Here is a 13,047-nt window from a genome sequence, read left to right on the forward strand (position 1 = left end):
ATGAAGAAGCAGGCTACTGGAAGAGAAGCTTCCAAATATATAAGCAGATTTTCAAAATCACCAATACTCAGATATTGTGGTCCTGCATCTCACTAGTCAGGGCATCTTGCTCAGAGTTTATCAGTTCTCTCTTCCGCCTGCCCAATGCCCCTTCCCCCAGTTCAGCTCAAGGACAGAGCTTACTGAGTCACCTCTCCCTCTATCAAAAGCAAACTATGGTGAAATTGATTACTCAGCCTCATTCACATTGAGGTAGCAGTGACTTGCATCACAGGTGACATTGCATTACCCCAACCCATTCAATGCACCTGCAATGATGGAGTTTCAAGTACCAGCCCACAAGACACGGGGGTATGTTTTGTTGTACAGATTTAAGAGGAGGATAGGGGACTTCCTGATTGTCATACTAAAATAAATGGTACACACTGTTGCCTCCTTTGGTTCCGCAGGGCTGGGAATTTTGGTTACAGAAAAGAGCAGCAGCCTCCTAGTTAACACAGAGAATATTCTGGAAGTGGATTTTGAAAGTTGGTGTTGAACTGGGCACAGTGGCTCATGCCTTTAATCCCAGCACTCAGGAGGCACACAGATCTCTCTGTGTTTGAGGCCAGCCTGGTCTACAGAGTGAGTTCCAGGACAGCCAGGGCTGCACAGAAAAACCCTGATGGGGTGGAGGTGGGGACGAAACAAAGCACCCCCCAAAAAAAAAGCCCAGATTGATGTTGAACTTGAGCTTTTCTGTGTCCTTGAAGCAGCTACAAAATACTTATTAGGAAAGAGAATTTTCAACCAAAACCCTTTGTTTTTCTTTTGCAGAAAAGTCCATGTGTAAAGACCATGCCTTTGAACATGAGCATCCTATATGAGAAGGGATTTTTTTCCTGGTTGTAACCTGGATGCCCAAGGCAGTCAAGATGAGTGGGGGCAGCGCTGTGCCTTCTCTACAGCTCCTGCTCATGTTAATAGGACTTTCTCTGCTATCTTTGGCAGAGACATATGGATTCAACAAGTGCACCCAGTATGAATTTGATATTCACCATGTGTTCTGCATTCGGAAGAAGATCACCAACTTGACAGAGGCCATTAGTGACATACCTAGATATACTACTCACCTCAACCTTACAAACAACTACATTCAAGTCCTTCCTTCTTGGAGTTTCACTAATCTGTCTGCTCTGGTAGACTTGAGACTAGAGTGGAACCTAATTTGGAAGATCGATGAAGGTGCCTTTAGAGGACTTGAAAATTTGACTCTGCTGAATTTAGTGGAAAATAAGATTGAAAGTGTGAATAACTCCTTTGAGGGCCTGTCCAACCTGGAGACCTTGCTCCTGAGTCACAATCAGATCAGCCATATTCACAAAGACGCCTTTACTCCTCTAGTCAAATTGAAATATTTGAGCCTATCTCGAAACAGGATTAGCAATTTTTCTGGTATACTTGAAGCAGTCCAGCGTCTTCCGTGCCTGGAGCACCTTGATCTTACTAACAACAGCATTATGTACTTGGACCACAGCCCTAGGTCACTGGTTTCTCTGACTCACCTGAGTTTTGAGGGGAACAATCTAACAGAGTTAAACTTCTCTACTTTGTCACTGCCTAACTTAACCAATCTCAGTGCTTCCCAGAATGGCCATGGAGTCATTCAGAATGTGTATCTGGAAACTCTGCCCCAACTTCGAAGCTTGAATCTGAGTGGAACAATGGTGAAATTGGAGATGCTTTCAGCCAAACAGCTGCAGAATGTAAGGGTTATGGACCTCAGTAACCGAGAACTTAAACATGGTCACTTAAATATGAAAAGTGTTTGTTACCTCCTCAGAAACCTACCCATGTTAGAGACACTGTTTTTTCAGAAAAATGCCACCAATGCAGAGGGCATTAAGCAGCTGGCAAAGTGCACCAGGCTTTTGTTCCTCGACCTGGGCCAAAACAGTGACTTGGTTCATCTCAACGACAGCGAGTTCAATGCTCTGCCCAGTCTCCAAAGGCTGAATCTGAACAAGTGCCAGCTCTCCTTCATCAGCAACAAGACCTGGAGTTCCTTGCAGAACTTGACCATGCTAGATCTGAGTCACAACAAGTTGAAAAGCTTTCCAGATTTTGCATTTTCCCCCTTGAAGCGCTTGGAGTTTCTCTCTCTTTCGAGAAACCCCATCACAGAACTCAATAATCTGGCCTTCAGTGGGCTATTTTCACTGAAGGAGCTCAATTTAGCTGCATGTTGGATTGTAACAATTGACAGGTATTCCTTTACTCAGTTTCCAAACTTAGAGGTCTTAGATCTTGGAGACAACAATATTCGGACTCTCAACCACGGAACCTTCCGACCTCTGAAAAAGCTCCAGACTTTGATTCTCTCCCACAACCGCCTGGAAATCATGGAGTCGAATGCATTTTCTGGTCTCACTGGCCTACGTTACCTTGACTTGATGTACAACAGCTTGTCATATTTTCATAAACACCATTTCATGGGCCTTGAAAAGCTGCTGGTTTTGAAACTTGGTTTTAATAAGATCACATATGAAACTACTAGGACCCTTCAGTATCCTCCATTTATGAGGCTCAAGTCTTTGAAACAGCTCAATCTAGAAGGACAAAAACATGGGATACAGGTTGTTCCAAGAAACTTTTTCCAAGGGTTGAGTAGTCTGCAGGAGTTACTCTTAGGAAAAAACCCCTCAGTATTCCTGGACCACCACCAATTTGACCCCCTCATTAATCTCACAAAGTTGGATATCTCAGGAACAAAAGATGGAGATAGAAGTCTCTATTTAAACTCTTCCTTATTCCAAAACCTCAAAAGGCTAAAGGTCCTCCGCCTCGAAAATAACAACTTAGATTCCTTGGTTCCTGGCATGTTCTCCAGCTTACAGAACCTCCAGGTCTTCTCTTTAAGATTCAACAACTTGAAGGTCATTAATCAAAGTCATCTGGAGAATCTGAAATCATTGATGTTTTTTGATGTCTATGGGAACAAACTTCAGTGCACCTGTGACAATTTGTGGTTCAAGAACTGGTCAATGAACACAGAGGAAGTCCACATCCCCTTCCTCCGGAGCTATCCCTGTCAGCAGCCAAACAGCCAGAGTTTACTTATAGATTTTGATGATGCCATGTGTAATTTTGACTTGGGAAAGGTCTACTTCTTCTGTTCCTTCAGTGTGGTCCTCAGCACCATGGTCTTCTCTTGGTTCAGTGCCAAGATGATTGCGTCTCTGTGGTATGGTTTGTATATATGTAGGGCCTGGTACCTCACTAAATGGCACAAAACTGAGAAGAAGTTCTTATATGATGCATTTGTCTCTTTCTCGGCCACTGATGAGGCATGGGTATACAAAGAGCTTGTTCCAGCCCTAGAAGAAGGCGACCAGACCACCTTTAAACTTTGTCTTCACCAACGGGACTTTGAACCAGGCATTGACATTTTTGAGAACATCCAGAATGCGATTAACGCAAGCAGGAAAACCTTGTGTGTAGTCAGTAACCACTACCTACACAGTGAATGGTGTCTTGAAAGTCCAGCTGGCCAGCATGAAGATGTTTTATGAGCACAAGGATGTCATTATCTTGATCTTCCTTGAAGAGATTCCGAACTATAAGCTGTCCAGCTACCACCGACTCAGGAAACTCATCAACAGACAGACGTTTATCACTTGGCCCGACAGTGCTCACCAGCAACCACTCTTCTGGGCTCGCATCAGAAATGCACTAGGCAATGAGACTGTGGAGAAAGAAAATGCACATCTAATTGTTGTCGAGTGACTGGGGTCTTACAATCCCAAATCCATCTGCATAAATGTTGCACAAAATAAGTGTAAGCTGTTTGACTAAGTGAACTCTCTTTCCAGGGACAAACAGAAGGGTGTGGGAGACTACTTAGAAAAATTTCAGGGGCAGGGTCCCACTATTATGGGATTGGATATGCAGAAGGAATTTCTATTTTATTAAGGAGAAGACTTGGAACACCAGTCACCTGAACCCTGGGAAACAGGAAGGTATTGGCATGTGTTCCAGAACTTTGCTCAGATCATTTCTCCAGACCAGTTGCTGTCACAGGAGACTGCACTTGTTGTGTACCCAAACTGCCCCAAGATTAAAACTTTCCATCTTGGAGGGAAACTTCCTAAAACAAAGGTTTACAGGGAGGGAGAACAATAGGATGTTCTAAGGGGAGATGGAACAATTCCACCCTGCAGGGAAACTTGTTAAGACAGGAGGTAAACAACTCAGAATAGTTTCACAAAGTCCCTGAAACTGACCAGGACTAGGCCCTTTCCTTCCCCAAATGTATATAAACAGTAAAGATTGCTGAGACCCTCAGATAAGCCTAGCTGCCCGGAAGAAGCAGAGAGCAGCCTGGTTCCTGGAAGACTCTCAGACCAGCAGAGCTGCCTGGAAGAGGTTCAGACCAGCTGAGCCATCAGGAAAGGACACTCTCCATCCTGTTGAGCTGCCTGAAGTCTGTGTAGTATGTGCCAGGTTCCCAGTTTTTGCGAACTGTTAGCCACGCTGGGGTGGGTTTTAGTGATGCAGCTGTCTTTGAATCATTTCTGCTTCTGTAAGTAACCCCTCACCCATGTTCTTATAAATAGCCCCAATAAAACTCATTGATTCACCAACTTGGACTTTGATGGTATCCATACTTTGGTCTGTTGTCAGTTCCCTATCTGGAGTGAGTAGACATTTGTTAGTGTCTCCCCAGGAAGAGTGTCACATAACAACAGAAACACCAAAACAAAGACAACACAACAACAACAACAACAACAACAACAACAACAACAACAACAAAATGACATCAAAAAAGTAAAAGAAGGAAAAGAAAAGCAATTGTCTCCTGCATGATCCTGGTCTGTGACTGATGCTCCAGGCACACAGCCATTAGAGTTTCAAACCTATCTTAGGATGTCTTCAGGGACTGGAGAGATGGCTCAGTGATTAAGAGCACTGACTGCTATTCCAGAGGTCCTGAGTTCAATTCCCAACAACTACATGGTGGCTCCCAACCAGCTGGAGTGGGATCCGATGCTCTCTTCTGGTGTGTCTGAAGACAGTGACAATGTAGTGCAGTCACATATATGAAATACATAAATAAATCAGAAAATTTTTAAAAAGATGTCTTGAGATGGCATTTCTATGAAATCTGTTTACCCAAGTAGGCTGGGGGGTGTCTTCTGCACCTCTTACTGTTCTGCTAATCCATCAAGCCCACTCCTCCAAAAACAGAGAGATCTAATGCAAGTGATCTTTCTAGCGCATGTGCTCTGAATTGGAGGAAAAATTGACTTAGGGAATCTCGTGCCAACATAAACTATCATGGAAACTTCACGTGATTCCAGTAAAAAGACCAGTTCATGTTGTTTCCAGTACCAGTACTATGACTTTGGACTGATTTTCTGTTTTGAAGTTTCAGAACCCTTCTCAACTGAATGTTCTTAAAGTTGAACGGAGTCTTTGCTCTGGCATTAGACAAAGAGGCCACCAACTCTTAAAAGAGGCAGGTATTTTGTACAAAAGTGTTACAAATCCCTGTTGTATGTGACACCTTAAGAATGTAAATCAGGTCAGCTGATAGTGGAGAGTGCTGTCTATTTTCCTGTCCCAGGAAAAGCTTTCTCCTAAGTTGCTGACTTACTTCCAGTTTCCCCTTTATCTACAATATTCTAGGAGCAGCTTGTTAAGGAAGAGACTTGGAGAAGACAATTTTTTTCCAACTGGGATAACAGACATGTACTTCAATATGCCCTAGTCAACCCCCCAACACAAATGGTAGAATAATCAACTCCAGGCCTGTCTACCACTTACTCAAAAACTGTGGTCCTTCTCTCCCTCACCCCTTGTTTTTGAACTAAGTTCTTGTTATGTAGCTCAGACTGGCTTGGAACTCAAGATCTTATTGGGGCGTCATAGTTTCTAGGATTGCAGGCATGCACCTTAGTTTCTAATACATACATATATGTATAATTTTTATATAAAATATTTATATATTTTTATATATATAGAAAAATTGGGGACAGTGTCCCATTTTTGAATCATATTGCACCTAATTCTCTCTCTCTTTTTTTTTTTTCTCGGAGCTGGGACCGAACCCAGGGCCTTGCGATTTCTAGGCAAGCGCTCTACCACTGAGCTAAATCCCCAACCCCCTGAATCATATTGATTACCAATAATGTACCCATTGTCCAAACTGGATCTTGGAGCCTCAGAATCCACAGCTTCTGGCAATGCTGGGCACTGTAATTTTGCTGAAACTGGCCACACCCATTCCTTCCTGATCTTCTGTCATCTGTCTGGGGGTGGAGTAGCTCTTGAGTAATGGAAGGGACGTGCAAGCCTGTGTTCCTCTCCTGGTCTTGGGCAATCTTCACCTGTCTGGTTGATCTGGCCACTGCATGACTGCTCTTTCCACTCCAGGGCTGCATTCCTTTCCACCCTCCCTGCATGCCAGGCAGAAGAGCAGAAGGATTCAAATAATCTCAGCAGAAATCCGACCAGATTGTTTTGGATTGGGAGAACATTGTCTTCCTGTTCTTACTGATTCTTCTCAATCTTACTGATTCTTTTACAACAGCGAAAACAAAACATGGACTAAGATCTAACATCACTAACATGACACATTTATCTTACTGAAACGAACTTATCTCACACAAAGTCAAAAAGACTAAGATCATTGGGTAACTTTCTGGTCAATGGCCTAAGAGTCCTTGAAACTATGTAACATGAGAGTTCCAATGCTAGGTAGATGATAGCTGAGGGCTAATCGGAAAGTACACTTAGGTGCATAGGGGTCGAATCTTTCTTAACAGAAAGGGTAAATAGTTAACTACAAGAGCTGACTTTGTTTTGGAGAACTTTTGAAATAGGCATTTTCTAGGAAACTGAACAGTATGTTTGTTCTTGTGCTGGAGAGATTGGGGGACCCTGTGTAAACTGGAAATGTTGCCGAACATGGTGGCACATACCTTTAATCTCAACACTCTGGAAGCAGAGGCTGGCATATCTCTGTGAGTTCAAGGCTAGGCTGGAATACATAGTGAGCTTAAGGTTTTTCAGAATTTCAAGATTAGACATCACAAAGCATCCAAGCAAGCATAAGGACCTTTGAGGTTTGGGGCCTTGTGTGAGGACATCGTTTATGTGTTCATGAAGTTGGTCTTTCTTGTTACTATGAGCTAGAATATCAGCTTTGCCTGCATAAGATCAGTCGCTAGAGAGAAAACCAGTGGGCATATGCCCAAAGCATCTATAAATCACTTCAGTCAAGGGTGGACACTTGTTGCAACAAAATGATCCTGCACCTTTGAAGCAATCTGATAAGTGGACTGTGGTTGGTATTAAAAAGGAAGTAGGAGCTGGAGAAATAGCTCCTTCTTCAAAAGATAAGGGTTTGGTTCCCACAAGCCACATGGTGGCTTACAGCTATCTATAACTCCAGTTTCATGGAATCTGGCCTCCTCTTCCGGCCTCTGAAGGTACTGCATTCACATGTTATACAGACACACATTCAGCTAAAACCCGTACATATAAAATAAAAATAAAAAGTCTTAATAATGATGAAGATGATGATGAATTTAATGAACAAAGTACTATTTGTTGCCGTCACTGATAAAATATGCTGTTGTCATTCTTGTTTAGGGCTTGGAATGGGTAATACTGTAGTTCAAGACATACTCATTCACTTCACAGGGGCTTGCATTATGTCTTCTTTTTTTTAAAAAAAGATTTTTTTAAAAGATTTATTTCATGTATGTGGGTACACTGTAGCTGTCTTCAGACACCAGAAGAGGACATCAGATCCCATTACAGATGGTTGAGAGTCACCATGTGGTTGCTAGAAATTGAACTCAGGACCTGTGGAAGAGCAGTCAGCATTCTTAACCATTGAGCCATCTCTCCAGCACAACATTATGTATTCTTATATGTTAAATATTAACTAGCTGGCCAGGACACAGGGAAAATTCATTTCCTAGGTTAAATTACTAGAGCTCCAGGCACTTTTTAATTTTTAAGGAAAGCATTGAGCTCTATTTCTAAAAACAGATTTGAGATTATTATATTTCTTTTTAAACAAATCTGAAGTGGCAAAGGTTAAATCATAATAGAAAAAATATAAAAATAAACATCCTTAATCCTGTAGGGGATAAGAACTTCACACGAAGACCAACAGAGTCAATTAACCTGGGTCCTTGGGGGATCCCAGACACTGAAGCACCAACCAAAGAGCATACATGGGCTGGGCCTAGTGCCCCCACACGTATGTAGCAGATGTGAGCTCAGTCTTCATGTGGAGCACGGACCATCTCTAACTTGGACTCTGTTGACTGCCTGGGACTCCCACTCCCCTAACTGGCCTCACTGGGAATGGATGTGCCTAGCCTGATGGTGGATTCCTGTGTGTGTGGGAGGGGGTCTCCACCCTCTCAGAGGAGAAGAAGAGCAGAAATGGGAGAGGGACTGCGTGTAGGGGAACCGGGAAGGGAGGCAGCCATTGTGATGTACAGTGAATAAGAAACACCTTTCTTGGGCTGGAGAGATGGTTCAGTGGTTAAGAGCACTGACTGCTTTTCTGAAGGTCCTGAGTTCAAATCCCAGCAACCACATGGTGGCTCACAACCATCTGTAATGAGATCTGGTGCCCTCTTCTGGCCTGCAGTCACATATGCAGGCAGAATGCTGTACATAAAAATAAACAAATAAATCTTAAAAAAAAAAAAAACACCCTTCTTCCCACGAAAGGCAAATATAGTAAGCTTTAATTTACTTTGAAGAACTGAATTCTTCCCTATTCTTCCCTATGAGTACTGAAAGGAGGGGCAGGCAGAGACTTCTCCATTAGGAAGTCAGTCTGCTGCCCACCTGAGTGGCTTTCAAGCTTTCCCAAACCTCAGAGTCATGCCAGTTTTGTATTTGTTCGAAGTGGGTAATGTTTCTACATCTTCATTGGTTACTTATTATTGTATGGTAGTCCACAGAGAAGACTCCTTGGACGTGGGTTTAAGCCAATAGATGTTCTTTATTAGCCTCCCAGCAACTACACTGGGGTATTCTGGATCCCAGTGTGGCACCAAGCCTTTCTTCACAGTGAGCTTTTAAGCACAAACAAACATGTTTTGGGTTTACATATTTCATTTAATAAGAACAGTTGTCCAGAAGCAGAACTATAGAAGCCAAAAGGCAAGGTTAGTCCACTGAGAGACTTTCCCAGAACTGTGGACTTTGATGGGCTAGGTCTTGGTTTTGGTTTTGGCAGGGGGTGCTCAGTGCAGTTTTACGGGTAGAATGCTCTTCCATTGTGAAGTCAGTTGTGCTGAGGTCTGGGGCTCGATTACAGTATTTTCTTGTAACCACACCTACCTTATTGATGATGGTTTAAAAGATGGAGCCAGGCCTGTGATCAGGCGGCCTGAAACAAGCATATGTTATGTGGGGAACCCGTGCTTCAACCAAACCAAGCCAAACCAAGCCAAACAAAGGCAGAGCCAACACGATTGCTTTGTATTCACGCTGTTCCACAAACATGAGTGTAACCCGCTGCCCCACCCACCTCTCCACCCCCAGACCCCACCCCGCCTCAAGCTTTTCACAAATAAGAATCTTAGGCCTACTGAACACAAATCCACCTTCTGAACCTGAATCTGCGGGTTAGCAAAAGTCCCAGGTGAGAGAGAGAGAGAGAGAGAGAGAGAGATGCCGAGAGTTACTCTGTCCAGGTTCTCCTATCTTCAAAAATTAACTCCCCTTAGGTGGCACAGGGTTAATCATTACACATTCTTTGGATTTCTCTTTATGTACTATCTCTTAAAAAATAATAGTCACAGGCCTGGTGCCATGGCTCCATAGGAAAAGGCACTTTCCAAGAAAGCTTAATCTCAGAAATCCACATAAAAATGCAAGGAGAGAATGGACTCCACAAACATGCACTCTGATTTTAGCATTGAAGCCCCCACCCCAAACACACACACACACTCAATATGCACACATAATTATTAATTTATTTTTTTAAAGATTTAATTTATTTATGTATTATATGAAAGTACACTGTAGCTGTCTTCAGACACACCAGAAGAGGGCATCAGATCTCATTACAGATGGTTGTGAGCCAACATATGGTTGCTGGGATTTGAACTCAGGACCTCTGGAAGAGCAGTCAATGTTCTTAACCACTGAGCCATCTCTCCAGCCCATAATTATTAATTTAAAAAATAACAGTAGCAATAATGGAATTTTGCTTTTATAAATTTTATTAATATTTCACAAACATTTCCCTACCTATGGTCATCCTTAGTTTTTTGTATTTTAATCATTCTACCAATAAATATGAAGTTAGGGCAATAATGGTTCTGTGTGAGACTCAAGAGTGTGTGGCAGTCAGAACAGAACTTCTGGGAGCTGACTCTTTCCTACTGTGTGGGTCCCAGGATCAAACTCAGATTTCAGGCTTGGAAGTAAGCCCTATTATGTACTGGGACATTTTTTCAGGTCCATATATTGTTTTCTTTTCAAAGACTGCTATTTCTAAACCTGAGAATAACAGTTACGGTGAAATAAAAAATAAATTATGATTATTAGAGTTATATTATAAATGGAGTTAATCGAGGACAAATGTTTGCATGTGAAAATACATAATGGTTCATCAAATCCCAGAAGGGCTTTTTATCCTTGGGCAAATTGTATTATTTGTCTAAAATACTGTTCATTCTCATTGTCAAAGTACTAAAATAGAGGATCTGCAAGCTACATGTATCTTTGAGCTCAGGTATCCAAGGCTGACCTTGAATTTATTATATAGCTGAGAATAAACTTCAACTACTGATCCTCCAGCATACAGTAGCTCACCAGTGCTGGGGTGATAGACTATTGTGGGAAAACTGCTAATTAAGGTTGAACTTTGCCATTGCCCAGACAGCCTTCTGGGCTCAGCGCAAAATGGAGGATTCCCTTTAGTAGCATGACTTCCCCTTCTCTGACCTTAACCGCCACCCCCACCACACACATCTTTAACTGCAGAATGTCACGTAGCCTTAGATTATAGTTTCAACTTCCTTTCTCCTGATAAGAACTCATTCAGCTACCACCTGAGATTCCTGGAATGCCTCCCTATGCGAATAAGGTATCTCAGTACCTTAGCCTTCAGCCAATGACCTTTGCCCATTCTGGATATTCCTACCCCTGTAACCTAAAATTATATAATCCTTGAATCATTCCCAAGTGATGTTGATCTGTCTTCCCACAGCAGGTCCCTGTGTGTGGTCATTACTGTACTTACTTACAGGGCTTCAGAATCCCCGTCTATAGGTTCTGCTCCATTTGTCCTCATGGACCAACATTGGCTGGTGATCCCAGGGCAGGGAGAATCACATGCAGTGCTAGAGATCAAAACTAGGACTTTTTCGACCAATCGGTCTACATATCCAGCCATACGCTATGTATTTATATAAAACTGAGCAATTTAACCTGAGTGTTCTACAATTAGCTCAATAAAAAATGGCCTGTTAGCTCAGGAAATATGTAATAAGGCTTCTAGATGTGTCTGGACACTGGCTTCTGTGCAAATCTGTCTGTAAACCAGGAAGGTTACGTCGACTCAATAATGACTTAATGAAATCACCTGATTTTACTATGTACTTTACCTTCAGGGTGCGTTTTAAGACTATTACTGGTGGCTAATGGTAATAAGCTCACAGATGAACTTTGCCGGGGGCTCTTTCCATATTAAATCATTAAATATAGTGACAGGGTAAGTACATCACAGATGAAGTTTGCCGGGGGCTCTTTCCATATTAAATCATTAAGTATATTGATATGAACAAGAGCCTGTATGGTTTGGATTTTAAGTGCACGCCATCAAACTTCCCAAATCCTAAATAAAGACCTGTTTGTCAGATTGTGGCACTTGTGGGTGGTGTTAGGAGCTCTAGGATGTAGGCCCAGTGGGAGATTCAGTCAGTGATGGCAAGCCCTGAGATTTGCAACCCAGACCCCTTCTCTGTCTTTGAGATTTGAGACTTCGCTCCATGGTGCTCCCCACCAGGCTATTCTGTTTCATCGTAGGCCCAAAGCCACTGGAATCAAGCAACCAGGGACTGAAACCTCTGAAATGCTGAGTCAAAGTTAATCTTTTTTTAAAAGATGCTTTTCCTCAGGGAGTTTGTCACAGCAATGAAAGGTTCATTGACTGGAGGTCTAACTAGGGAACATCTTCCAGTCACATGTTAACAAGTATGTAGTAAAAAGCAATGACTTTTAGCACAGCACCAGGTTCTGGGTGGACATCAAGGTTCCCTAACTTCTTTTTCAAGAAATTTGCTATCTAATTAGAAAAAAAACGTAACATATATTTGACGGTTAATAGCGGCTGTCAACTTGACAGATTCAGGATCACCTAGGAGACACACTCCTGAGCATGTCTGGGACGGTGTTTGTAGTTGGGGTCCAACGTGGTGGGAATGGGATGGTAGCTGGACATACAAAGGAGAAAGCGAGCTGAGCAGAAGCAGTCATTCCCTTCTGCTCCGTCACTGCTGGCACAGTCTTGCGCTCTGGCCACCGTGCCCTTTCCACTGGAATGGATTCTACCCAAACTGGAAGACAAAATAGACCCTTCAGCTGCCTTTGCCAGGTAGATTATCAAGGCGATGATTGCAGCAATTAATCCAACATCTCCTTACAAAGCGATAATTACAATGCCATGTGATGCATGGTTCAAGGATCAAGTCTATGTGCTAAGTCAAAGAAAAGAAAGATGGCCAGAAGCCAAATCCCTTACATTAGCAGATAAAGTGATACCCAGATGACCAGGACTTGGGGCTTGGATTTCCTTCTCAGTAACTAACTCGGATGTTAAACTTCCATAAATTTCATATGTCCCATCTATGAAACTGGTATCACTGAAACAGCCTCTTCCAAAATGTTGTAAGGATTAACTGAAATAATACATAGGACGGATCAGCAGCACTCCTGACCAAGAAACACTAGCTAAGAAATCCATCTTCGTCAAGACAAAAGGAGCTGGAGTGGAAGGAGCATTGTGTGTGTGTTGTGTGTGTG

General features: G+C 42.6%; 1 protein-coding gene across 1 annotated transcript; it reads left to right on the top strand.

Annotated features, from left to right (window-relative positions):
• Positions 1-316: 316 nt before the first annotated feature.
• Positions 317-4,622, top strand: LOC116887960 (toll-like receptor 13). The gene is given in 4 exon segments (XM_032889406.1): positions 317-328; positions 817-855; positions 858-3,511; positions 3,513-4,622. Coding segments are annotated over 4 exon segments (2,958 nt in total). The 3' UTR covers positions 3,766-4,622.
• The last annotated feature ends 8,425 nt before the right edge of the window (positions 4,623-13,047 follow it).

The sequence above is a fragment of the Rattus rattus genome, chromosome X (assembly GCF_011064425.1).
Source record: "Rattus rattus isolate New Zealand chromosome X, Rrattus_CSIRO_v1, whole genome shotgun sequence".
NCBI lineage: Eukaryota > Metazoa > Chordata > Mammalia > Rodentia > Muridae > Rattus > Rattus rattus.